The sequence below is a fragment of the Eriocheir sinensis genome, chromosome 19 (assembly GCF_024679095.1).
Source record: "Eriocheir sinensis breed Jianghai 21 chromosome 19, ASM2467909v1, whole genome shotgun sequence".
Taxonomy (NCBI): domain Eukaryota; kingdom Metazoa; phylum Arthropoda; class Malacostraca; order Decapoda; family Varunidae; genus Eriocheir; species Eriocheir sinensis.
Window position 1 is genome coordinate 19091065 of NC_066527.1, and position 23646 is coordinate 19114710.

The 23646-nt window shown below is 45.2% G+C and overlaps 1 protein-coding gene and 2 long non-coding RNA genes across 6 annotated transcripts; 1 reads left to right on the forward strand and 2 right to left on the reverse strand.

Moving 5' to 3' along the window:
• The first annotated feature begins 84 nt into the window (after positions 1-84).
• LOC127000841 (raf homolog serine/threonine-protein kinase Raf-like) lies at positions 85-22534 on the forward strand. Of its 4 annotated transcripts, none has more exons than XM_050864928.1 (14): positions 85-241; positions 2453-2554; positions 3395-3575; positions 4281-4486; positions 5203-5307; positions 5734-5900; positions 6238-6590; positions 15168-15436; positions 16112-16323; positions 16958-17125; positions 17945-18053; positions 18861-19064; positions 19344-19478; positions 20113-22534. In XM_050864928.1, the coding sequence occupies exons 1-14, from the start codon at positions 143-145 to the stop codon at positions 20287-20289; spliced, it is 2487 nt and encodes an 828-aa protein (XP_050720885.1). In that variant the 5' UTR covers positions 85-142; the 3' UTR covers positions 20290-22534. The 4 variants fall into 4 exon arrangements, with proteins under 4 accessions (XP_050720885.1, XP_050720886.1, XP_050720887.1 ...); XM_050864929.1 differs by having other exon boundaries at positions 15270-15436; XM_050864930.1 differs by having other exon boundaries at positions 6238-6374.
• Positions 7621-8139, reverse strand: LOC127000842 (uncharacterized). Its single transcript, XR_007754551.1, has 2 exons — positions 7994-8139; positions 7621-7847 (listed from the first exon to the last, which is right to left on the reverse strand). It is a non-coding gene; the product is annotated as an uncharacterized LOC127000842 (long non-coding RNA).
• Positions 13718-14192, reverse strand: LOC127000843 (uncharacterized). Its single transcript, XR_007754552.1, has 2 exons — positions 14054-14192; positions 13718-13896 (listed from the first exon to the last, which is right to left on the reverse strand). It is a non-coding gene; the product is annotated as an uncharacterized LOC127000843 (long non-coding RNA).
• Positions 22535-23646: the final 1112 nt, after the last annotated feature.

The following is a 23646-nucleotide window of genomic DNA, read 5'->3' on the forward strand; positions in this document are numbered from 1 at the left end:
TCCCAGTACCAAGAGGATCAAGGCGTATTACAGACCGCGCCGGATCCTACTCATGGGAAAGAGGGTGTTGGATCCCACTGTTCGAATCCCACTCGTCTCCACCACTGTGCCATTTGTATTTGCGGCCAGAAGGGAGAAGAAGATGGCGGGTGTGGGGGATCGAGGCAGCAGCTCCCCTTCGCCTGTCCACTCCCCCGATCGCCACGAGGAGCCATCAGACCGCGACGCCCTGGTGAAGGAGGTGAGCTGGGGTGCGCCGGGGTGAGGGAGGCGCCATTAAGGGGTGAAATAAGGGAGATAATGGCGTTGTTATGGTGTTGCTCTTCCTCCTCCTCTGGCTTTGTTGACATTCACGTAGACTCACTGGGGGATATAATTAATTGGTCTAGTGGGGGAGGAGAGGCTGGGAGCTACTGGGGTCTATTGAGGTGCCATTAAGGGGGAAAATAGGGAAAATAATGGCACTGTTATGGTCCTCCTACACTGGCATTGTTGACATTCACATGGATTAACTGAGGGATATAATTTATTGGTCTAGTGGGGGAGGAGAGGCTGGGGTCTATTTAGGTGCCATTAACAGCCATAATAGGAGAGGTAATGGCACTGTTATGGCCCTCCTTCACTGCCATTGTTGACATTCACACAGACTTGCTGGGGAGTATAATTAATTGGTCTAGTGGGGGAGGAGAGGCTGGGGTCTATTTAGGTGCCATTAAGGGGTAAAATAGGGAAAATAATGGCACTGTTATGGCCCTCCTTCACTGGCATTGTTGACATTCACATAGACTTGCTGGGGAATATAATTGATTGGTCTAGTGCAGGAGGATAGGCTGGGGTCTATTTAGGTGCCATTAACAGCCATAATAGGAGAGGTAATGGCACTGTTATGGCCCTCCTTCACTGCCATTGTTGACATTCACATAGACTTGCTGGGGAATATAATTGATTGGTCTAGTGCAGGAGGATAGGCTGGGGTCTATTTAGGTGCCATTAACAGCAAAAATAGGGAAAATAATGGCACTGTTATGGCCCTCCTTCACTGGCATTGTTGACATTCACACAGACTTGCTGGGGAATATAATTGATTGGTCTAGTGCAGGAGGATAGACTGGGGTCTATTTAGGTGCCATTAAGGGGTAAAATAGGGAAAATAATGGCACTGTTATGGCCCTCCTTCACTGGCATTTTTGACATTCACATAGACTCACTGGGGGATATAATTAATTGGTCTAGTGCAGGGGGAGAGGCTGAGAGGTACTGGGGTCTATTGAGGTCTATTTTCAAGGCTTTTCCGATACCCTACGCCCCTGTCCACCCAGTAGTGAATGGGTACCAGGTATTAATCGGGGGTTTTGTCCCGTCTCCTGGGATCTGTTCCCTTCTCCTATAATTCCTTCCCCCTCTGTCTCTCTCCGACATACAACCACAGATGTTGCACCGACTAAACAAAACTCTCCAACTTTCCACTCCATGCATCCACCGCTCTATACGGAAAGCTGAATTTCTTGACATTATTTAAGCACCTTCCTTTCATCAATTTCATACTGTGTCCACTTAGTTGTCTTGCTCCTTGCTCTCTTGTTAACCCGACCGCTGCAATTGGCACGGATTTGGCCTTCACTGGTAACCTGGTAACATGTACTCTCAGGTCTTTCTCTGCCTCTTTGGTGGATAGTGGAGTGTTTCCCATGTGGTATTGGTGTGCTGGATATCCCCTCCCAAGGTGCAGGACTTTACATTTCTCTTCATTGAATTGAAGCAGCCACTTTTTGTTCCATTCCTGTAGCTTGGTGATGTCTTCTACTAGGAAATCCGCAGCCAAGGGGTTAAAACCATTTATAAGTTAGTGTATGGTAATCAGGTCTCCTCTTACTCTTTTTTTCTTCCAAAGTTTGATGTGTATGTGTATTTCTTTTGCTGTTTAATGGCCTGGAACCAATTTTAACCACTACTAAAATCCAGGATATATATTTTTATGGCTTTCCCCAGGTGATGAAACAATATTGGTGGGATTGGATTGTTTTGTCATGCCGTCAGGGTTGGTTAACTTTCAGGAGGTGTTTCCCAAGTATATAACAGCAGGAAGTTGACTTAGCATAGTTACACTGATATCAGTAATCCAGGTGTTAGCAGCAGCCCTTCTGTTTATCAGAGGGAGAGAGAGAGAGAGAGAGACACAGAAAGTTTGTCTATTTTGTAATACCCTACCAATATTTTATGATATATATATTTTGTTTTGTGTTTTTTTTTTTTTTTTTTTTTTTTTTTGAGAGAGAGAGAGAGAGAGAGAGAGAGAGACACACACACACACACACACACACACACACACACACACACACACACACACACACACACACACAGGCAGATAGACAGGTAGAGAAAGTGTGTGTGTTCTGTAATAATATGTAAACACTTCAGCCGCCTCACCCGTCTCCCTCCCTCTCCCTCACAGCTCCTCAACATCCAGCACATCATCCTCCTCACCAAGAAGTACATAGATGACCTCAACTCACGGTTCGCCGGCTTCCAGCATCCGCCGTCTCTCTATCTCACGGTAAGGCCTGATGATGCTGTGTTTTCTTAGGTATTTCTTTTTTATATATATTTCTTTGTTACCACTTTGTTCTCAGTTTCTTATTCTTTTTCTTCTCTCTTTTGATTTTGTTTTCTCAATTTCTCATTCTTTTTCTTCTCTTTTGATTTTTTTTTTCTCGTTTTTTTATTCTTTTCTCTCGATTTTTTTTCTCTATTTCTTATTCTTTTTCTTCTCTTTTGATTTTTTTTGTTCTCAGTTTCGTATTCTTTTTCTTCTCTTGATTTTTTTTGTTTTTGTTTGTTTCTGCCTCTTGGTTATGCTACATTATCCTATTTTTTTCTTTTTTCTGTTCTTCATCTCTCTCTCTCTCTCTCTCTCTCTCTCTCTCTCTCTCTCTCTCTCTCCCCTAGTTTCTTCATCATCATTTCGTTTGACGTCCGTTTTCACTCTTCCAGAGCGGTTGGACGGATGGGTTTATTGGTTTACTCTTTACTCCAAGAGTTTACTAATTATTGTAGTACATATGAGACTTTCTGAAGGACTTACTGGCAAAATTCATCGCTGTATTAACCTGGTGGTAGCAGCAGGGATCATGTTTCTTAATGGTCCCTCTAAGCGAGAAAAATGAGAAAAAATCACCCCTCACACATACCATTTCATAATACATGTCAAAGCATTTATGATCAGATTATGTATCATCTTTTTTGGGGGTGTTTATATCATGGCACAAATTTAGCCTGTCGCTGCTACACGGTAAAACCACAAATTTGCCCCGTCGCTGCTGCCGGGTTAACTTACGGTGCATACGAGACTCCTTGAAGGTACACTAACACCCAGAATCTTCACCCTCACCCACAGGAGTACACGGAGCTGACGGGCAAACTCCACCGCTTTGAGGCCAAGGAGCAGGAGATTCTGGAGCACCTGACCCTGAGCGCGCCTGCCCAGACCAACGGCTGCCATGATGACCAGCCCGAAGCCCAGCCCCAACCTGCCGAGGACACCGACTCCACCTTCCACGCACACTCACAGAGCACAAGTATGGGGTTCATGTTTGGTTGTTGTTATTGTTATTATTGTTGTTGTTATTCTCTGGCAGTTTATTGCTTCTACTGATCATCACCATCACCACCACCATCACCACCACCACCATAACCAACATCATCACCACTTTTTAACAATCTTTCATCTTTTTTCCCTTCCTTTTCTTTCCTTTCTTTTGCATAGAAATATATATAGTAATTATTTTATACCTAACGTGACTTATTCTGACCTCACTTGACCTGACCTTACATAACCTCCTCCCTTGCCCCCAGATCACCTGCAAAATGCTAAAATAATATCTGACCTTACTTAACCTCCTTTTCTGTGCGCCATTTTTTTATATTTTTTTATTTATATCAAGGTGAAATAAATCTGCAATTGTTATATACTGTTATCAAGTCTTCTGCTTTTTTTTTCTTCCTCTTTTTTCTTCTTCTGCTTCATCTTTTTCTTCTTCGTCTTCTTCTTGTTTAACTTTCTTATTATTCTTTATGGGGCTGGACAAGCTATCTATCTATTAGTTTTATTATCAGTAGTAGTAGTAGTAGCAGCACTATTACTAATATTATAACCAGAACTCTAATATGACAGGTGATAGAGGCATGTGAAGGCAACTCAACAAGAAAAGTAAACTAACAAAATGCTAAAAATAAGGAGATTGTTACTATTATTATCACCATTATTTTTTCGCCCCACCCAGGCAGCAATGGCATGTACGAGGAGGTCACGCGGTCGACCCCACAGTCGCCGCTGCGGTCGGTGGTCCGCGCGCATCTCCCCAACAAGCAGCGCACCACCGTCCCTGTACAGCCTGGCCGGACCCTCAAGGACGCCCTCGCCAAGGCTCTCAACTTTCGCAAGCTCTCCCCAGATGTTTGCATTGTGTACAGGAAAACGAACCCCAGGGTGAGCGCGTTGTATTGGGGTGTGCATGATTCTGTGCATTTGTTTGGGTTGGATAATTTTCTTTTTTCCGTTTCGTCTTTTTCTTATTTGTTCCCTTCTTCATTTTCTTCCTCGTTTTCTTTCTCTTTTCTTCTTTTTCTTCCTCTTTTCTTCATTTTCTTCTTCCTTCTTTCCTTCCTTATCTAACAAACTTGTGGGTAAGATATTATTTGTCATTATTTGTGTTTTCTTTTTCTCCTACCCTCCCTTTCTCCCTTCCTTCTCTCCCTCATTTTCTTCTTCCCCTCCTCCATTCTTCTCCTTTTACCATTCTCTCCTTTCTCTGTTCTCTTTTTCTTTTTCATTTTCTTCTTCTTTCTATTCATTGTCTTCTTCTCATTTACTGTCCTTGTTTTGTCCTATGTTTGTCTTCCTAGATAGTCTTTCTCCCCTCTTTTCTCATATGTGTCAGTGTTTCATATATGACTTTTAAGCAGTAAGTCATAGTTTTACGAGCCTCCTGCACTACAAACTTGAAAACACTCACGGGAACCCATCTAATATCCTTTCTGGCGTTTGAAAATAGTTACTGTGGGGGCCAAAAACATCTGATAATACTGGGCTTAAACTTTTTGCCTTTAACTTTGCCTCTGAGAATATGAACCTTGACACTAGGGGCTCTAATGATTAAGGAACCTTCAAACCACCACTCAAGAACTCGTCCATATGTTTTTCAGGTGAGGATGTCGTGGGACTCGGACATCGCCTTGCTGGAGGGGGAGGAGATAGTGGTGGAGGTGCTTGAGAAGTTCCCCGTCACCACCTCCATATCGCATAACTTTGTAAGTACACTCCCTCTCGCTTGCTAATGCCGTCTCCCTGTCTGTTTAGTGTGTTGCATTTTTTTGGTTCTTGTCAGAATTGTTCTTAATATCTTGGGTGCTGATATAACGTGGATTCGGAAACATATTGAATTTTCGAGCCATTAATTGACCCAACAACCCAACACTAGTTATATGTTTTCTTGTGTCCTGTGTCAACTTCTCTGTCTTGCTTAAATCATGGCCTTGAAATGTGTGGTGACCATCTGCTGGCTTTTATGTTGTCTGTTTTGCTCCTTCCATTGCTGTAAAAAGAAAGAAAAGAAAAGAAAAGCTAGACGACAGTGCTATGTTTAGAAAAAGACTGCCTTCTCTCAGGTCAGAAGCATGTTGGCGATTCTCTTACCCCACGCAGGGCACCAACCACGTCCCTGTTCCTTCTTTCAGATTAGGAGAACGTTCTTTTCCTTGGCCTTCTGTGATAACTGCCGGAGACTGCTGTTCCATGGCTTCGTGTGCCGCACCTGTGGCTACCGCTTCCACCAGCGCTGCTCCGTGGGTGTGCCGACGCTGTGCCAGCAGGACCAGCGCATCACCAACAACATATACCAGCAGTGAGTGTCAAGCTGGAGGGTCGGGTTAAAAAGTGTGGATGTGGGCTTGGGGCTTCACTCTTGGGCGTCATGTTACCAAGTCTACAGTCTTGTGTCATATCAAGTTTCTGGTCTCTATTCTTCTCTGTCAGGTCAAGTTCATAGTTCCCATTGTTCTCTCTGTCCTCGACCCCACTATCTTATGCCATATCAAGTTTATAGTCTCCTTTCTTTTGTGCCATCAAGTCTATCTAATTGTTCTGTACCTATCCCTGGCCATATTTCTGACCCACTCCTAGCCTAAGCACAGCCCCTCATCCCCTGCCCCACCTTCTCACTCACCCCTTGTCTCCCCCAGCCTGCTCGCCTCCCACGCAGACAACCAGGCGGGAATCCTCACCTCCACTGGGTACGGGGTGTCCGCCAGTGGCCACCCCAACCTCATGAGCCCCTACGGCAGCGCCTACAGTGGGCACTACATTGAGGGCTACCGAGGTCAGTACCCGGGCCACTACACTGCTGGGGGAGGGGGAGGGCAGGTCCCCCCCACCCTGGTTAGGCCTGCCCCCGCCCCTCTGGCTCCCCGTGACCGCTCTTCCTCCGCCCCAAACGTCTGCACCCACCTGGTCAACCCCAACATCCCCTCGGACGCCGCCTCCCTCGCTGAGTTTGCTCACAGGATGGGCAGGAACTATAACCCCACCAGTCCAGGTTTGTGCTTCGCCGCCACGCCGCTGCGCTTGCCCCGGGGCACGGTTCAGGCAGGGAGGGCGTTGGGGGGGGTAGCTGTGTGGTGGATGGAGAGGGGGCGGTTGTGGTGTGGGTGAGGTTTGGGTGACGGTCTTTTAGCAATGTCCGAGTGAGTGTGAGGTTTGGCTTTGGTTGTCTTGGTTGTGGTGGTGGTGGTGGCGAAGGGGGTGTCAGAGAGTATGTTGTGCATTGACGGATGGTCTGTATGAGGTGTTTTGAGCAATTCAGGGCTGTGTTTTTGTGGTGGTGGGGAATGGTGGTGATAGGGAGAGGATGGGTGTGGTAGGGTAGCTGTGTGGTGGTGAGGGGGCGGATGTGGTGTGGGTGAGGATTAGGTGACAGTCTTTTAGAAATGTCTTTGTCAGTGTGAGTCATGGCTTTGGTTGTTTTGGTTGTGGTGGTGAAGTCAGAATATGGTGGAGAGAGGCAGAGAGATGTGGTGTGGCTGTGGTTGGTTGAGTATCGAGTGATGGTCCTTTAGCAATGTCCGAGTGAATATGAGTCATGGCTTTGGTTGTTTTTGGTGGTGATGGTGGTGTGTTAGACCATCAAGGCATTGTTTAAACTTGCATCTATAAACATAATGGAAAAGGTTAAGGGACAGAGGTAGGAACTGGGTATATTTTTGGCTAAAGGTCTTTGAGGACATTGTTCAGACTTTCCTTCATCTATAAACTCTGTAGATAAGGATGAGGAAGAGGTAGGAGAAAATGTATTTTATTATCTTGTTATTAGTCCGCTCGATTTTGTTATTGGTGGCTTGGTAGGTAAAGAACTGAGCCCATTATTTAGACTAAAGGACTGAAAAGGCATTATTTAAACCTTCCTTCATCTCTAGCTTTATGGGTAAGAGTGAGGGAGGGTCAGGAATACTATTTTATTTGGTGATGATATTGTTAATGGTGGTGAGATAGGTAAAGGACAACCTGTTATTTAGACTAAAGGACTTACGTGCATTTTTCAGACTTTCCTTCATCTCTAGCTTTATGGGGAAGAGTGAAGGAGGGTCAGGAATAGTGTTTTATTCGGTGATTTGATATTGTTGATGGTGGTGAGGCAGGGAAAGGACAACCTATTATTTAGACTTAAGGACTTGAGGGCATTTTTCAAACTTTCCTTCGTCTCTAGCTTTATGGGTAAGAGTAAGGGAGGGTCAGGAATAGTATTTTATTAGGTGACTACATATTGTTTATCATGGCAAGGCAGGGAAAGGACAACCTATTATTTAGACTAAAGGACTTGAGGGCATTTTTCAGACTTTCCTTCATCTCTAGCTTTATGGGTAAGAGTAAGGGAGGGTCAGGAATAGTATTTTATTAGGTGACTACATAATGTTGATCATGGCAAGGCAGGGAAAAGACAACCTATTATTTAGACTTAAGGACTTGAGGGCATTTTTCAAAATTTCCTTCATCTCTAGCTTTATGGGTAAGAGTAAGGGAGGATCAGGAATCAGTGTATTTTATTAGGTGACTAGATTTTACTAATGGTAGTGAGGTAGGGAAAGGACTACAGACATTATTTAGACTTTCCTTCATCTCTAGCTTTATGGGTAAGAGTGACAGAGGGGTAGGAAATAAGTGTGTTTGACTAGTTCCTCTCTCTTAGGTTATGAATAAACTTTTGATCATGCTTGAACTTGAGCTCCGTGTTACGTTGACGGTGCAAAGAGCGATCCAGTTGACGGCTTTTGTCTTGTTCTCGGATGTGTCGGTCACCCTCTTTCTCTGCCTGGTCTAAACTCAGTGTTGTGATGCATGAAACAAACTTAAAACTGCTAATCATGGACTGTGTGAGCTCTTGTAACATATATATAATCATGCATTTCCTTTTGGCTGATCATGCACTCTTAAAGCTCAAATTCTGTTGTGTTATAAATACCCAAACGTTTGCAATTCTTTAACATTCTCTTCTTTTTCTATTCATTTGACATCTTTATTTTCTCTTTTCTCTTTTTATTTTCTCATCTTTATTTCTCTTATGAGGTTGGACAGGCTATGAGTCTCTCCCACCCATAATTTTACTCTCCTTGATCCATTAAGTCTGTATGCTTCCTTAACTATAACTAATCTTTTTGCTCTCTAAATTAAATCATGTTTGGTTATGGTGGTTCAGCTGTTAGGTTTTCTTCAGTCCACAATTCCTTCCTTTTTACTGAGGCAGGAGTGTGTGTCCCATATTCAAAAACACTTCGGGGCTCACACACCTACATCACATAAGGCTTTCATAGAGGTTGTGTTAGCATTTCCATGGGTAGTTTTATGAGCCTAGTGATTGGAAGCTGTCAGGATGATGCACGTTACAAGGGCAGGAGATATTGTGTTGTTTTTTTACTTATGTTAGGAAGGAAGAAAGGAAGGGGAACTTGCTTAGGGAGGTAGTTTAGGAGTAGGGAGAAGCTTACGGAGGTAGTTAGGGTGTGTACATGGAAGGTTAAGATGATGCAGATTCTGTTTTGGAAAGGGAGATGCTAGTCATGTTAGGAAGGACGAAAGGAAGAGGAACTTGCTTAGGGAGGTAGTTTACGAGTAGGGAGGAGCTTACGGAGGTAGTTAGGGTGTGTATATGTAAGAAGTTAGGATGGTGCAGAATACATATAGAAGAGGAAGATGACTGTGTTGATGTTATGCTGGTCATGTTAGGAAGAAAGAAATGAAGAGAAACTTGCTTAGGGAGGTAGTTCAGGAATAGGAAGGAGCTTACGGAGGTAGTTAGGGTGTTTATATGGAAGAAGTTAGGATGATGCAGATTACATATAGAAGCGGGAGATGCTGGTCGTGTTAGGAAGTAAGGAAAAACAAAGAAAAAAGAGGAACATCCATGGGTGAGCATAGGGTGGTAATGGAATAAGTCAGAATGATATGAGTCACAGTAGAGGAAAATTAACTAGTATTTTCCTTGTTACTGGTCATGTGAGAAGAGAAGGAAAGGTGGACTGAAGGAATGAAGAGGAGGAACTTGCATGGATGAGCTACGGGAGGGAATGAAAGAAGTCAGGATATGTCACAGTAGAGAAAAATTAACTAGTATTTTCATTGTTATGGTCATATGAGAAGAGAAGGAAAGGTGGACAGAAGGGATGAAGGAATGAAGAGGAGGAACTTGCATGGGTGAGCTACGGGAGGGGATGAAAGAAGTCAGGATATGTCACAGTAGAGGAAAATTAACTAGTATTTTCATTGTTATGGTCATATGAGAAGAGAAGGAAAGGTGGACAGAAGGGATGAAGGAATAAAGAGGAGGAACATGGATGGGTGAGCTAAAGGGAGGAATGAAAGAAGTCAGGATATATCACAGTAGAGAAAAATTAACTAGTATTTTCAATGTTATGGTCATATGAGAAGAGAAGGAAAGGTGGACAGAAGGGATGAAGGAATAAAGAGGAGGAACATGGATGGGTGAGCTAAAGGGAGGAATGAAAGAAGTCAGGATATATCACAGTAGAGAAAAATTAACTAGTATTTTCATTGTTATGGTCATATGAGAAGAGAAGGAAAGGTGGACAGAAGGGATGAAGGAATGAAGAGGAGGAACTTTAATGGGTGAGCTATGGGAGGGAATGGATGAAGTCAGTACGTCACAGTATAGGAAAATTCAGTAGTTTTGTCATGTACCAGTTATTAGGAAGTAAGGAAGAAATGAGAAAGAGGAACTTGCTCATCAGATCTACCGTGCTAAGCCATTCGTCACCACTTGACAAATTGTTCACAGGGACAGAGGTGCAAATATACCCTGTCTGAGGTCTGGTCCAGTTCACCATGATTGCTTGTTGATATATTCTGCATCTGACTGCCAACGCTGCAAATATTAGCTTTGCTTCTAGAGTATGCTGGCCAGCTTGTGTGCACCATCCCAGTTAGACACGGCAGGGAAACGGCTGCTGCGGGAGAGTGAGCCACAGTGAAACATGTGCTTTACTTTTTAAGCGTAGTCTTCATCAGCACTACTACAGCTGATATCTCTCTCTCTTTTTTACCTGTTTTTCAAGGCTCAGTTAGTTAATAGACACGGCAGGGAAACGGCTGCTGCGGGAGATTGATCCACAGTGAAACATGCGCCTTACTTTTTAAGCATAGTCTTCATCAACACTGCTATGGCTGATCTCTTTCTTTTTACCCATTTTTCGAGGCTCAGTTAGTTGGTTTCATTGATTTTCTTACATCACTTAGTATGACAGAGTTTGTAATATGACTTTGTGAAGATCCAACACCTCTAACTAACTCCATCTTAAACAATATAAGTAAAATGCTGAACTGGCCACATAGCTGTCAATAATTACTAATACCACCTTCCTTGACCGAAATTCCCTAGAGCAGTGTGTTTAACTTTTCAAAAATAGTCTGTCAGTCTTCATGTTGCCTGCAGTTCATTTTTATTGCTTGAGTCAATTCTCTAGACCGATTCTTGTTTCCCCTCGACTCGTGTATTAAGGGGTTAGTCCGTCCAGCCCCACCAGGGAAAATAACATCAAACAATAATAATAAGATAGAAAGTCCATGTTTCCTGACGCTCATACTAACTGGACATGCAAAGAAGAGGACGAGGAGGCGGAGGGAGTGTTCATGTTTCCTAATGCTTGTACTCACTGGGCAAGCATGAATTGACCTCTTATGACCTTTTGCCCACTTAACACTGCTCAGGGAAAAGAAAGAAAAGAACGACAGGCCTTAAGAGAGGTCAGTTCATGCTTGCCCAGACAGTACAAGCATTAGGAAACATGAACTTTCTCTCTTCTTGCTGTCTTCGTTTTTTGCCCTTGAGCTGCCTCCCTTCCCTTGCTGTAAGAATAAGATAATAAAAAAAAAGTGCATTCAAGCTGGCCACAATACACTAAGCTGGAGGTGCTGTCACTGAGCCACCGCTGCTGAGAGCCCCGTCCATGCATGACCCCGTGCCTCTGTGGTGTTGCTGTGTGTCGCTGAGGGCAGGGCCGGGGAGAGCCTTGGCCCATGTGGTGTGTCTTGTGGTGGGGCGTGGCACCGCTCGGGGCACCACACCAGGGCCATGAGGTGCCAAGGGTGTCTGTTGTGTCCGTCGCACTTGGCACAACTTTGCACAACGATCCTTACATTATTATTATTATTATTATTATTATTATTATTACTATTATTATTACATTTTTCATTTATTATCATATTTATTTATTGTTTTTTTTGTTGTATTGGGGATAAACTGAAATATAATGTTGGTTTTCATTTTATTTTGCTTAAGTTAATTCATTACAAAGTTCCTTACATTTTTTAAATTACATATTATTATTATTTTATTTATTTATTTATTTATGTATGTTTTTGCAGTAGGGGGGATGAACCTAGATGTCTGCAATTCATTTCATGGTTTACACACACACACACACACACACACACACACACACACACACACCGACAGACAGTAAATAGTAATAGTAAGTAAATAGGATATGTTTATTACCAAAGCAAAGTGGATTCATGATAACATTTTGCCACCAAGTTCCCCACCCCTTTTTTTTTTTCAGCCGAGGAGACTAACGAGGATGGAATTGATTGATTGATTTATATTTTACGTGACTATATCGTATGCCCCTAACTTAACTTTTTGCCCTTATATTTTGCTGGAGTTCAAACACACACACACACACACACACACACACACACACTCACATAAAAGTAGATATAACATGTGTATTGCCAGTGTGGTCTCTGCTAAATCTATCTATCTATCTGTATCTTTGATGCCCCGCTACCTCACATGAAACATCCCTCCAGGGGGTGGCCGCGGCAGAAGTGTCTCCATCTCTCCCTGTTCTGGCACTCCCTCTCAGCACACTCACTCCTGCTACTTCCAACTCTCTTTGCTAAATGAATACATGAGATTTTTTTGGCCCATAACAATATTCTGCTTCCCAAAAAACAAAGACTTCACATTATCTCCTCATTGTCTGTACCAGTTTGCAATTATTAACCCTTTAAATTTTCCCCATAATAATCTGATTCCTTAAAACAAAGACTATATTATTCCCTCATTGTTAATACCAGCTTACAGTCAACCCTTTAACCCGGTAGCAGCGGGGATCATGTTTCTTAATGGTCCCTCTAAGCGAGAAAAATGAGAAAAAATCACCACTCACACAAATCATTTCATAATATATATCAAAGCATTTGTGATCAGTTTATGTATCATCTATTTTGGGGGGTTTATATCATGGCACAAATTTGGCCTGTCGTTGCTACACGGTAAACCACAAATTTGGCCTGTTGCTGCTACACGGTTAACCACAAATTTGGCCCGTCGCTGCTACACGGTAAACCACAAATTTGGCCCGTCGCTGCTACACGGTAAACCACAAATTTGGCTCGTCGCTGCTACTGGGTTAAAACAAAGACTATATTATTCCCAGCTTACAATCAACCCTTTAAATTCTTCCCTCAACATTCTGCTTCCCAAAACAACCCATATTTTTTTTTTTTTTTTTAAGACGCTAGCTTAAGAGACAATTTCATTCTTTAATTTATTTTCAAGACTACATTAAATCAGAGACCATTTATAATTATTACTAAGCTTTATTATTAAGTCATAGGCATTTTATTCACTGTATTTTAATGTTTTTAGACAGTAGTGGGCTTTTTTTTTTTTTTCATATTTGTTTCCTTTTTTTATGCCCTTGAACTGACTCCTTTGATGTAAGTAAGACAAGGCAAAGATTATTTATTTTTTAAGACAATACAGTAAGCCAGTTTCATTTTTCTTTTATTTTTAAGAGTACATCAATGCAAAGACGGTTTGATTTTTAGGTCAATAAGACAATTTATTTATTATTTTTGAGTCAACACATTAAACCAAAGACAACTCAATTTTTAGGACCATGCCACTTAATTTATAGACACACACACCAGCAAAATATAAACCATCAAATATCCATCAAGATTAACCCTTTCTACACCAGCTATTTGTTACTGCTAAGAATCAACCTCATTATTATTTCTCTGTATCATCATTTGTCCGTTAAATTATTCTGTTTGGTATGTGATAAGTACTTTATAGACACACACACACCAGCAAAATATAAACCATCAAATATCCATCAAGATTAACCCTTTCTACACCAGCTATTTGTTACTGCTAAGAATCAACCTCATTATTATTTCTCTACATCATCATTTGTCCATTAAATTATTCTGTTTGGTATGTGATAAGTACTTTAGACACACACCAACAAAATATAAACCATCAAATATCCATCAAGATTAACCCTTTCTACACCAGCTATTTGTTACTGCTAAGAATCAACCTCATTATTATTTCTCTACATCATCATTTGTCCGTTAAATTATCCTGTTTGGTATGTGATAAGTACTTTAGACACACACCAGCAAATTATAAACCATCAAATATCCATCAAGATTAACCCTTTCTACACAAGCTATTTGTTACTGCTAAGAATTAACCTCATTATTATTTCTCTGTATCATCATTTGTTAAACTATTCTGTTGTGATTGATATGTGATAAGTGTACGCTGCATTTTTACCTAAGTGGCGCCTCTCAGGACACTGCCAGCCAGCATGCAGGGAAGGCCGTCTCTCACACACACACACACACACTGACATACACATTGCAGGGTAGAATGAACGCCAGAAGCTATGTTTAGGTGACCCATTTTAATTTCGCTAACTCGCACAACTGAGACACAAATTTAGAATGAATGCCGAAAGGCACATTTAGGCAATCCATTTAAATTATCCTTACTGAGACACAAATTTAGAATGAATGCCAAAAGCTACACTTAGGTGATCCAATTCAATTATCCTCACTCTCACACACACACACACATACAGAGAAATTTAGAATGAATGCCGAAAGCTACATTTAGGTGATCCAATTCAATTATCCTCACTCTCACACAACAGAAATTTAGAATGAATGCCGAAAGCTACAGTTAGGTGATCCAGCGCATTGCAGGGTGGAATGAACTCGAAAAGCTACATTCAGGCAATCATTTGGGTGACTAGTACATACAAATTAGTTCTCGCATTAGGGGGAAAAAACTACCATAAAAAATTAAGCTGGTCACTCACACACCTTTTTTACCTGCCATATAGCATTCATTGAGTACAACACATCAGAAGCAATTGGAACATATACTGATGATCATAATTTATATAGGAAAAAGCACACACACACACACACACAGTCATACTCACGGCCTAAAATTTGACCTAACCATCATTTTTCATTTCCAGACCTTGCTCTCTTCTTTATTATTGTTGTGAGTGTCATCGTGGAGCAGTAACTAGCCTTAGATGGGAGTGTCAGTGTGGCGGTGCTGCCTAAATGTTGCTAATGTGCATGTGCATGTCTTTCCATCCATGTGTTGGCGATGCTTGCCTGTCTGCACGCCCCACCAACGTCACTGTTTGCCACACGCCTGTCAACTGTTTGCTGCACGTCTGTCACCGCGCCCGTCGCTGCTGTCATCTGTTTGCCGCACGTCCGTCACCTCCGTCACCTGTCCGCTGCACGCCCGCCGCCCCGCCTGTGTCCTGGCGCATGGCGTGTCCAGATGTCCACTTCTTCGGGGCCTCCACCTTCTACATGCATGATGGAGCGCGGATGGCCTGGAGCCCCCTCGCCCACTCCGCCAACCTTGCCATACACTCCACAGGATACCCTGGCGCGGGGGTACTGGCCCCGCCCCCACCCACCAGCCCCACCAGCAGCCCCACCCGCCCCGTGCAGGGCTCACACTCGGCGCAGGCCTCCCCCACCAACACCCTGAAGACGGTGCGGCCCAGGGCACGCTCCGCCGACGAGTCTGTCTCAGGCAAGAAGGTGAGTGCGTGGGTGTGGGTGGGTGTTTGTGTGTGCGTGGGTGTGGGTGTGTGGGTGTTTACTTTTGTTTGCCCATTTGAATTTTGATGATTGATGGGTGATCAGAACTTTTAATGTCCTGTACTTTTTCAACATTTCGTCATACAACTCCTGAAATGTGTGTGGGTATGTGTGGGTGTTCTTGTGTGGGTGTGTGGTGAGTGTGGGTGGGTGTTTATTTTTTGTTCGTCCATTTGAATTTTGATGATTGATGGGTGATTAGAACTTTTAATGTCCTGTACTTTTTCAATATTTCATCATACAACTGAAGTTTGTGTGTGTGTATGTGTGTGTGTGTGTGTGTACCGAATTGTGATATATAGGAAGTAAGTCATATATGTAGAATTACGTGTGTGGTTCCATCTGTCAGATCTTCTTTCACTGCATTCTCCCTCTTCCTCTCCCTCCTTTTAACCCTTTCCTCCACATCCTTCCTCATCGTATCCCCCATTATTTCCTCACTCCATTCTTCCCCCTCTTTCTTCTTATAACCCCTCCATTTCTCCCTCCTCCATGCCCCTTCCCTCTCCCTCCCTGTCTTTCCATCCCAGTCTTGCCACCCACTTCTTCCTCCTCCATGTTCCTTTCTCTCCATCCATTCCTCCCTCCAGTCACTCAGCCTCGGTCTCCCCACAGGTCCGACAGTCCTCCAAAGACACGGTGGAGGACTGGGAGATCCCTGTGGACGAAATCCTGATCGGGGCGCGCATCGGGTCAGGCTCCTTCGGGACGGTGTATCGGGGTCACTGGCACGGCCCCGTCGCGGTCAAGACCCTCAATGTGCGTGACCCGACGCCGGCCCAGTACTCCGCCTTCAAGAACGAAGTCTCAGTACTAAAGAAGACTAGGTGAGCTAAAGGGATCAGAGCTTTCATATGGGGAGTTTAAGAATGAAAGGGAGTTTGGGAAGAGGATCAGAGCCTTTGTATAGGGAGTTTGGGAAGAGGATCAGAGCCTTTGTATAGGGAGTTTGGGAAGAGGATCAGAGCCTTTGTATAGGGAGTTTAAGAAGGAAAGGGAGTTTGGGAAGAGGATCAGAGCCTTTGCATGGGGAGTTTAAAAGGGAAGAGATCATGGTGAAGGGGACTAGTGAGCTTAAGGGATCAGAGCTTTCATGTAGGGAGTTTGAGAGGGATCATTAGGTTGGGAAAGAGGATTAGGAAGTGGTTAAAGGGATCAGACCCTTTGTATAGGGGATTGAAGAGGGAAGGTTAGCTGAGGAAGAAGTTTAGGGGAAGAAAAGGGATTGTGAATGAGACTTATCATCTGAAATTAGGAAATGTCTTCTTCTTCTTCTTCTGTGTTGTTGATATCTTTTCCTCATAATATGTTCCCTCCTAGTCTGTCTCCTTTGCTGTGAAGACAATTGAGGATGACTATTAGTAGGGAGGAGGAGTGCATCTAGAGGTAAATATGACAGCTGTTCCAACACTAACCCATTCCCCTTCCCCCTTTCTCCCTTCCCCTCTGTGTGTGTTTCAGGCATGTAAATATTCTGCTGTTCATGGGCTGCGTCAAGACCCAGCAGCTGGCCATTGTGACGCAGTGGTGTGAGGGCTCCAGCCTCTACAAACACCTCCACGTGCAGGAGACCAAGTTTGAACTCATGCGAATCATTGACATCGCCCGGCAGACCTCACAGGGCATGGAGTAAGTGTGGGGAGTGGTGCTGTTAGTGATGTTCTTAATCTGTTCTTGTTCTCAGTCGGGGATTTGAACCTGTCACTCTTAGTCCAATGGTTAAATATAGAATTGTTATTGCCTGACAAACCTCACAGGGCATGGAGTAAGTGTGGGGGAGGGTGCTGTTAGTGTTGTTCTTTATCTTGTTCTTCTCAGTCGGGGATTTGAACCTGTCACTCTTAGTCCAATGGTTAAATACATAATTGATATTGTTCTCTCCCCTGCCCTAATGTTCCCTGTTCTCTCCCCTGCCCTAATGTTCCCTGTTCTCTCCCCTGCCCTAATGTTCCCTGTTCTCTCCCCTGCCCTAATGTTCCCTGTTCTCTCCCCTGCCCTAATGCTACCTGTAATCTCCCCTGCCCTAATGTTCCCTGTTCTCCCTGCCCTAATGTTCCCTGTTCTCTCCCTGACCTAATGTTCCCTGTTCTCTCCCCTGCCCTAATGTTCCCTGTTCTCTCCACCCTAATGTTCCCTGTTATCTCCCCTGACCTAATTTTCCCTGTTCTCTCCCCTGCCCTAATGTTCCCTGTTCTCTCCCCTGACCTAATGTTCCCCGTTCTCTCCCCTGCCCTAATGTTCCCTGTTCTCTCCACTGCCCTAATGTTCCCTGTTCTCTCCCCTGCCCTAATGTTCCCTGTTCTCTCCCCTGCCCTAATGTTCCCTGTTCTCTCCCCTGCCCTAATGTTCCCTGTTCTCTCCCCTGCCCTAATGTTCCCTGTTCTCTCCCCTGCCCTAATGTTCCCTGTTCTCTCCCCTGTCCTAATGCCCCTGTTCTTCCCCTGCCAGCTACCTCCATGCCAAGAACATCATCCACCGGGACCTGAAGTCAAACAATATATTCCTTCACGACGACTACACCGTCAAGATCGGGGACTTTGGGCTGGCCACGGTCAAGGTGAGGCGGCCAGGGACACAGGGTCATGGGGAAATCGGGAAATAGGTCAGGTCACTTTTTTCCATCACCTTCTAATCCACTTTTTTTGTGTGTTTTTTTTTTTAGCTAAAGAAACTGATCAGGCTTATTTGTTTCGACTCCTTGATTTCTTGTTTGTTTGTTTGTTTGTTGTGTATTTTAATATGTTTATAACATTATCACTCTGTTTTTATATCACTTTCTAATCCACTCTCATACCAGCTTATTTGTTTTGACTCCTTGATTTCTTGTTTGTTTGTTTGTTGTGTATTGTAAGATGTTTATCACCCTACCGCTCTGTTCCCTCTTTTCTTTAATCTTCTATATTTGCTAGTCCTCTTTCTCCTTCTCTCTCATTAGTGGCTTCGTGGTGCAGTGGTTAGCACACTCGTCTCACAACCGAGAGAGCCCGGGTTTGATTCCCGGGCGGAGTGGAAAAATTTGGGCAGCTTTTCCAATCCCCTATGCCCCAGTCCACCCAGCAGTGAATGGGTACCAGGTGTTAATTGGGGGTTGTGTCCCATCTCCTGGGATCTGTTCCCTTCTCCTATAATTCCTTCCCCTTCTGTCTCTCTCTGGTATATGACCACAGATGTTGCGCCGACTAAAACAAAACTTTCCAAAACTTTTCTTTCATTGCTTACACTCATTTTCTCTTTCTCAGCATCTCAGGTGTTTCAGGACTGCTTATATTGTCCTCACTCCTCCCTCTCTACCTTCTTTACCACTTATAATAAAAATATTAATGATAATAAAATCTCTCACACACTCAAACGCGTCTCCACACAGGGCGGGCGGTGGATACAGGAGAGTCAAGGCGGGCGGCAGATCCAGCAGCCCTCCGGATCAATACTCTGGATGGCCCCCGAGGTGATCCGCATGCAGGACGAGAACCCCTACACCTCCCAGAGTGATGTGTACGCGTTCGGCATTGTTCTGTACGAGCTGTTCTCCGGCTGCCTCCCATACTCCCACATCAACAACAAGGACCAGGTGAGAGGGCGAGAGTGTTGTGATAATGGGCAGGGAGGGGAGGAGGATGGTGTGAGGAAAGGGAGGAGAAGGTTGTGACTTGGGTAGGAAAAGGAAGAAGGGAAGGGAGAATGTGTGTGACTTGGCTGGGAGGTGAAGAAAGGAGAGGGGGAAAAGGGTGTGACAAGTAGGAAGGGAGTGTTGTTATAATTTTGTGAGCTGCAGAGGTGGGGGTAGTCTTCATCCTAAACACCATTCAATCCTTTTCACCTGACTCAACCCTCTTCTCCATGTCTTCAGATCCTGTTCATGGTGGGCCGGGGTTACCTGCGTCCTGACATCACGTACCTGCGCTCCGACATGCCCAAGCCCATCCGCCGCCTCTATGAAGACTGCATCAAGTACAACAGAGACGACCGGCCGCTCTTCCCTCAGGTCAGGCCACGGAGGGGAGTGACGGGCTGGGCGGGGGGAGAGGAGGGAGAAAAGAGGTGTGACTTGGGTAGGAAGGGAAGGGTAGGGAGGGAAGGAGAGGGAAGAAGGTATGACTTGAGTAGAAAGGAGAGGAAAGGAAGAGAGGGAAGAGGGTGAGAGGGAAGGAAAGGAGAAAAGAAAGTGACGTGTGTAGAAAGGGAAGGAGAGGATGGAAGGGAGGAGGGTAAGGGGAGGGAAGAAGGTGCGACTTCACTGGGAGAGGAGGAAAGAAGGGAAGGAAGAGAGGGAAGAGGGTGCTGTGACTGGGAGGGGGGTCAAACTTACCTAACCTAACCTTCCCTGACCTCCATCACTCCTTACTCCCTACAGATCTTGGCCAAACATAGAATCCTCATCAATCTCTTTTTACTAACCTGCTTCACTCCTTCCCTAATCCCTACAGATCTTGGCCAAACGTAGAATCCTTATCAATCTCTCGTTACTAACCTGTTTCACTCCTTCCCTACAGATCTTGGCCAAACAGAATCCTTATCAATCTCTTTACTAACCTGCTTCACTCCTTCCCTTCAAATCTTGGCCAAACAGAATCCTTATCAATCTCTCGTTACTAACCTGCTTCACTCCTTCCCGACAGATCTTGGCCAACATAGAGTCCTTGGTGCGGTCCCTTCCCAAGATCCACCGGTCCGCCAGCGAGCCCACCCTCACCCGCACCCACCTCAACACAGATGACATGATGTACCTCTGCGCCTCACCCAAGACACCCATCAACTCGGGAGCTTTCCTCTTCTCCACCGCCGGCAACATTTAGGCAGGAGGAGCAGCAGCAGGAGGAGGAGGAGAGAGATGGAAAGTGCAAGAGAGAGAGAGAGAGAGATTGAGTCAGGAACCGTCAGACTTACCTTACCTAACCTTACCTTACCTACCTTTCCTTTTCTCTGTCAAACTTACCTAACCTAACCTTACCTTACCTTACCTTTTCTGTCAAATTTAACCTTAATGTACCTTACCTTTTGTCTCTTCCTTCTCCTTCTCTTTCTCCTTTTCTTCTTTCTACCTCCTCCTCCTCCTCCTCCTTTTACCCTCTTACTCCTTGCATTTGTCTCTTCCTTCTCCTCCTCCATCTCCTCTTTTTTTCTCCTCTTCCTTTAGCTCCATCCACAAGACTATTCCATTTCGAGCATCTGTCTCATGAATCCCCATCCGTTCACCTACCCTCCTCTCCTTCCCCTCCTCCTCGCCACCCCCATCCCATGCCATCCCAATACTGAATACGCTGGAGCCAGACGACCCATCCCATCCCATCCTCACCTATCCCCATCTCCTCCTCTCCTCCTCGTCCCCCTCGGTCCTCCTCCAGTCCCATTCTTTTCCTCATTGACAGGTTCATTTCTGTTGTTTTTACTCGTCCTTGCCCCATGTGACCTCCCGCTGACCCCCGACCCCAGTCACTCGAGCCGCCAGTCAGCCGGCCCGACCCTCAGTCCATCTCGACACTCGCCGCCATCACGAACGCTTGCATCCTGGTCCTGAGCCGAGATTGGCGACGTATAATTTGGTTCCGAGACGAAGATGATCCTGTCGTAAGCTCATCTGATCCTTTGTTGTTTGGGTTTCTGGTGTTTTTATTTCACACGTTTCTGATCTCAGGCAAGTTGTGTCCGAACCTATTCCTCCGTCTTGAGGGATTCTGTTCTTCCGTTCACTTGTTGTAGTATGGTGGCGCCCTTCCTCCCTCTCTCCCTCCCTCACTCCCTTCCTCTCTCCTTCGCTGTTTGTTATCCTATTTTATTACTGCATTTCCCTCCTCCCTTCTTCCTTTTCTCCCCTCCCTTGCTGTTGTGTTATTTTGTTCATTCTGTGTGACACTACATTGCCTCTCCCTCCCTCCCTCCCTCCCTTCTTCCTTGTCCACTCTGCTGCAGGACTGTGAGGAGAGGTTTTGCATCCCACGTCAAGCTTCTGTCTTATTTGCTCAAGGGGTTCGGTGTGTGTGTGTGTGTGTGTTTGTGAGGTTCTGGTGCAGGTCTGTTTTTATTATTATTATTTATTGTATGTATTTATTATCATTATTTATTTTATTTTTTTCACTATTATTGCCTTTTTAATTTTGTCTGGCTGTTGTTGCTGCTCTTTTTTGTATGTGCGTGTGTGTGTGCGCGTGTGTATGCAGGAACGTATGTGTGTGTGTGTGTGTGCGTGTTGCAGATTCATGTCGCCATCACCACATTCTGACTCTGTCTTTGTACTTCGTCCCATTTTGTAAATACATTTTTATTTTTGTTATAAGGCATTAAAGATTTGAGCCCTTTTAAGCGAGCACATTTTATGGCAATTCTAATTTCTCCGTCTTCGTTTTGAGCGACAAAGACTCCCTCGGCCCGAGACCCTTGGGGGGGCGGGAGGCCCGGCCCAGCGCGGCGGTGTTTTGTTTGGGCCACGCAGCACAAATAGGTTGTAAGGTACACTAAGCATTTAGCAGCCCATCATCCCTCCTCCTACTGCAACATTCCATTTAAGAATGATTTGACACTTATTGTCAGTGATCTCTTGTGCTGTTGTTATGGCTTTAATATCTATTTTTTATCTATTTAAACAACCTTTTCACTGTTCACTGCAGCAGAATTTTCTTTGACGAGCGTTTCTTTTGCATCATCGTGTCCGTGCGTGACGTGCCGCGCGTCACCACAAGCCGCTCCCTCCGCGAGAACCCCCGGCACCTTGGGCAGACTTGTCCCCTCCGCCGGGCGACCTGTGCCCTGTCCTCCGTCACTCTCCAAAACACCGACCCCTCGAGCGGCCGAGGCAGCGCCGCCAAGGCTCAGGACCCGAGGCGCCCAGCAGGCCGTGTGGTGGCAGGGCAGAGCGGCAGGGGTGCAGCGGGAGGCCGCGGGGCCCTTCCCCCCTGCTCCGGACCCCTCAGTCCGTGTACAGACTTCACATTCAGTGATACTGTAGTGCAGTCATCCCATGTTCCATTACCACATTGTTTTATCATCATCAAAATGTTACTCTGTATCAGCTTTAATCATTTTAAAATAAAAGACGAGCTTCCTCGTACCTTCTCATTGTCCCTGCCAGGCTGTGTGAGGCAAGACCCTCTCCCCCTTGCCTTGTCCTTGTCCCTGCCAGGCTCTCTCTTGCAGGGGTGGCACCACTCCCAGCACTCACCCAGGGCAGGTGTGGCTCACAGGTACAGGGGCCAGCAGCTCAGGTGAGTGCCACCAAGGGCTGCAGGTGCAGGTGTGGGTGAGAGAAGTGCCTTCAGAGGGGGATCAGTGCTGGATGGGGCAACACACACACACACACACACACACACACACACACACACACACACGAACGCACACTCACTCACACACACTCAAAGCATCACACTAAGAGGCTTCAACACTACCCCAGCAAGTAAGTTCATAATGCTTCACTTCTTTTCTTTTTTACAGTAAGGAAGGCAGCTCAGGTATGGATTAACGAATGCCACACCCGCCCCTTACTCGCCCCTCACCCATCACTCGGCGGGAGCACTGAGCTAGAGGGAAGGGGAGATTACCAGCGCTAACCCCTTTCTGGAAGTCTTAAAGCTGCCACCACGCCGAGAGCCGCTCTGTGCTGTCCTTGGCCGGGTGAGGCTTCCTGCAGGTAGAGGAACTTGAGGTGGTGGAACGGAAGTAGTGGTGATATAGGAAAGGTGGTGATGGCGGTGATAATGAAGGAAAGGTGATGATGGCAGTGGTGGAGAGAGGGAAATGCTTGTGATGGTGGTGGTGGAGGGAGGAAAGTGATTAGTGGTGGGAAGGAAGTGGAGGAAGGGAGAAGAAAGTGGTGGTGGTGGTGGAGGTAAAGGAGAGAGGGAAGTGGTTGGTGGTGATGGTGATTATGGAGGAGAAAGGGATGTGATGGTGGAGGTGGAGGAGATGGTGATGGTGGTGGTGATAATAGTGGAAGGAGGGGAGGAAATGGTGATGGTGGTTTTGGTGGAGGGAGGGAAGTGGTTGTTAGTGGTGGAAGGAGGTGGAGGGAGGGGAGGAAATGGTGATGGCGGTGGTGGAGGTGGAGGGAGGGAAGTGGTTGTTAGTGGATGAAGGAAGGAAAGGGGCTGTGGAGTGGTGGAAAAGTTAATTTTTTCATCAGTAACTTTTTTTTATCATTTTCTGACTGCCATGCGAGAACT